Below are 2,081 nucleotides of genomic sequence, written 5' to 3'. Positions count from 1 at the left end.
TATGGTGTGGGTGTGTGAAATTGGTGATTTATAAAGGTGGGGGTTGTGTGCAAGGAAGGAATTTGAGAAGGAATGAGAAAAAGAATGGAAAACTTACCTTTTAAACTGCATTCCCGTCTTCTGGACTGCGCGCGGCGGGCCGCCGCACGGGCGTTCTAAAACAGCGATTTCTGGCGGGCCGCCGCGGCCCATTCAGCGGTTCATCCGGCCCGCCCTAAGACCTGCCACGCTTGAATTATTATTATATATTTTTTTTTACGAAAACGAACTCCAAAAAAATAAAAGAAAATAAATAAATCAACGAAAAATTGGGTTGCCTCCCAACAAGCGCTTTTGTTTTTAGTCGTTAGCTCGACTTGTAGTGGCCCACTAATTGGGTGGATCAGCGATTGAAAATGGGCATAGGGAGCAACTTGGTCCCTAGCTTCTTCCACCACTTGTATTTCCCCTTATTTGTTTTGATAACATAAATCTCGGGGTCCTCCTTGGTTGCCTTCTTCCTCTTTTGCTTCTTTTTCTGCGGGATAGAGGTGGAGGGGTTAGTATCGTCCTTTTTGGGAGAACGTCTTACCTTGTTGACAATGTAGATAGTGGAGGTAGTAGGATCCTCCACTTCAAAGGGGTCTTGAGGTTTGGTCAAATCCGTGACCATGATTGCCCTACACTGCTGTTCCATCTTTGCCCGCTTTGCTTCCTCAAACTTGAGCATCTCGCTTTCGATCTTATAGGTGGATTGACTATGGTTATCGCTAATTGTGATCTCGCCACGACCTACATCAATCAAAGCTTTGCAAGTAGCGAGAAAATCTCTCCCTAAGATTAGAGGGACATTCTTGTCTACTTTCATGTCAAGCACAATAAAATCGGCGGGAAAAATGAAATCATCTATTTTCACTAAGACATCCTCAATCATACCAAAAGTTTTTATGGTCGAGTTATCGGCCAACCTGAGTGTTACGTCTGAAGTTTTGAGTGGCCCAATGTTGAGCTTTTCGTAGTACTTCAGCGGCATGAGATTGATGGAAGATCCTAGATCGCATAGGGCCTTGTCAACCTTTCCTTCTCCAATCCGGCATCGGATAATGAATTGGCCCGGATCTCTTTGCTTCACTGCCTTCTCCTTTTGGATGATCTCGCTGCAATGATGTGGTAGCTTAAGGTCGGCTTTTGTCGGCTTTCTCTTTCTCATCACTGCCTCCCTTAGTAGCTTCGCATATTTAGGTATTTCCTGCAACGATTCAACTAGAGGAATGTTAGTATGAACTTTACAAAACATGTTCAAAAAATGTTTGAACTGCTCTTCGAGCTTAAACTTCCTCTTTGGCTGGAAAGGTAGCACAATCCCATTATGCCGCACGAGTCCTTGCTGAGCGGGTGCTTCTGCCTTCTCTGTGGCGGCCCGCCGCGTAGTGTGTGGCGGTCCGCCGGCGGCTGGGCAGACTCCATTCTGGGCTTCAGTGGCGGTCCGCCGCGTGGTGTGCGGCGGTTCGCCGGCGTCTGGGCAGTCCCCAGTTTTCTGCTTTGCCACCCACTTTTTGTTGACGTCGTCCACTAGTGCGGCTGCCTTTGCCCTGTCCTCATCTAACTTCTTTTGGATTTGCTCCATCCGCACGTGATACGCCCGGATTTTGCACTGTTTTAAGGCCATTATTTGGTCCGTTTTTGTTATCAAAATCACTCTACATGTCCATTATTTGCATATTCTATACATTTTGGTATTTTGACTTGTTTTGTGAGAAATGTGCATATTTGAGCCGAAAAGGGGAGTAAAAACGCATAGTGCGGAAATGCGGAGTCGGTGGCGACCGGCGATCGCCGGCGCCCGGCGGTCACGAGCTATGTGGCGGCCCGCCTCGGAAATTTACGCTAAGAGAAGAGTCTCGCCGCGGCGACCGCCGGAGGACATGTGGCGATCCGCCACCGAAGGGTCAGAATCTCCGGACTCCAACGCGGCGACCGCTTAGGCCCAAGGTGCGGCGGCCCGCCGGAGAAAGGCGGTGAATCCGACCAGCCCTAGATTTGCTCCAAGATTTACCAAATTTTGAAGATCTTTTCCTTCTATGATGAGGAATAATCTTCCC

The 2,081-nt window shown here is 48.3% G+C and overlaps 1 protein-coding gene across 1 annotated transcript; it reads right to left on the bottom strand.

Annotated features, from left to right (window-relative positions):
* Positions 1-382: 382 nt before the first annotated feature.
* Positions 383-1,606, bottom strand: LOC125198045. Its single transcript, XM_048096507.1, has one exon. It carries the CDS (start codon positions 1,604-1,606, stop codon positions 383-385), a length of 1,224 nt encoding a protein of 407 aa, XP_047952464.1.
* Positions 1,607-2,081: the final 475 nt, after the last annotated feature.

Source organism: Salvia hispanica, unplaced genomic scaffold (assembly GCF_023119035.1).
Source record: "Salvia hispanica cultivar TCC Black 2014 unplaced genomic scaffold, UniMelb_Shisp_WGS_1.0 HiC_scaffold_1180, whole genome shotgun sequence".
NCBI classification, from domain to species: Eukaryota; Viridiplantae; Streptophyta; class Magnoliopsida; order Lamiales; family Lamiaceae; genus Salvia; species Salvia hispanica.
Note: the sequence above shows the minus strand (reverse complement) of the source record. Positions and strands in the feature narration are given on the sequence as shown.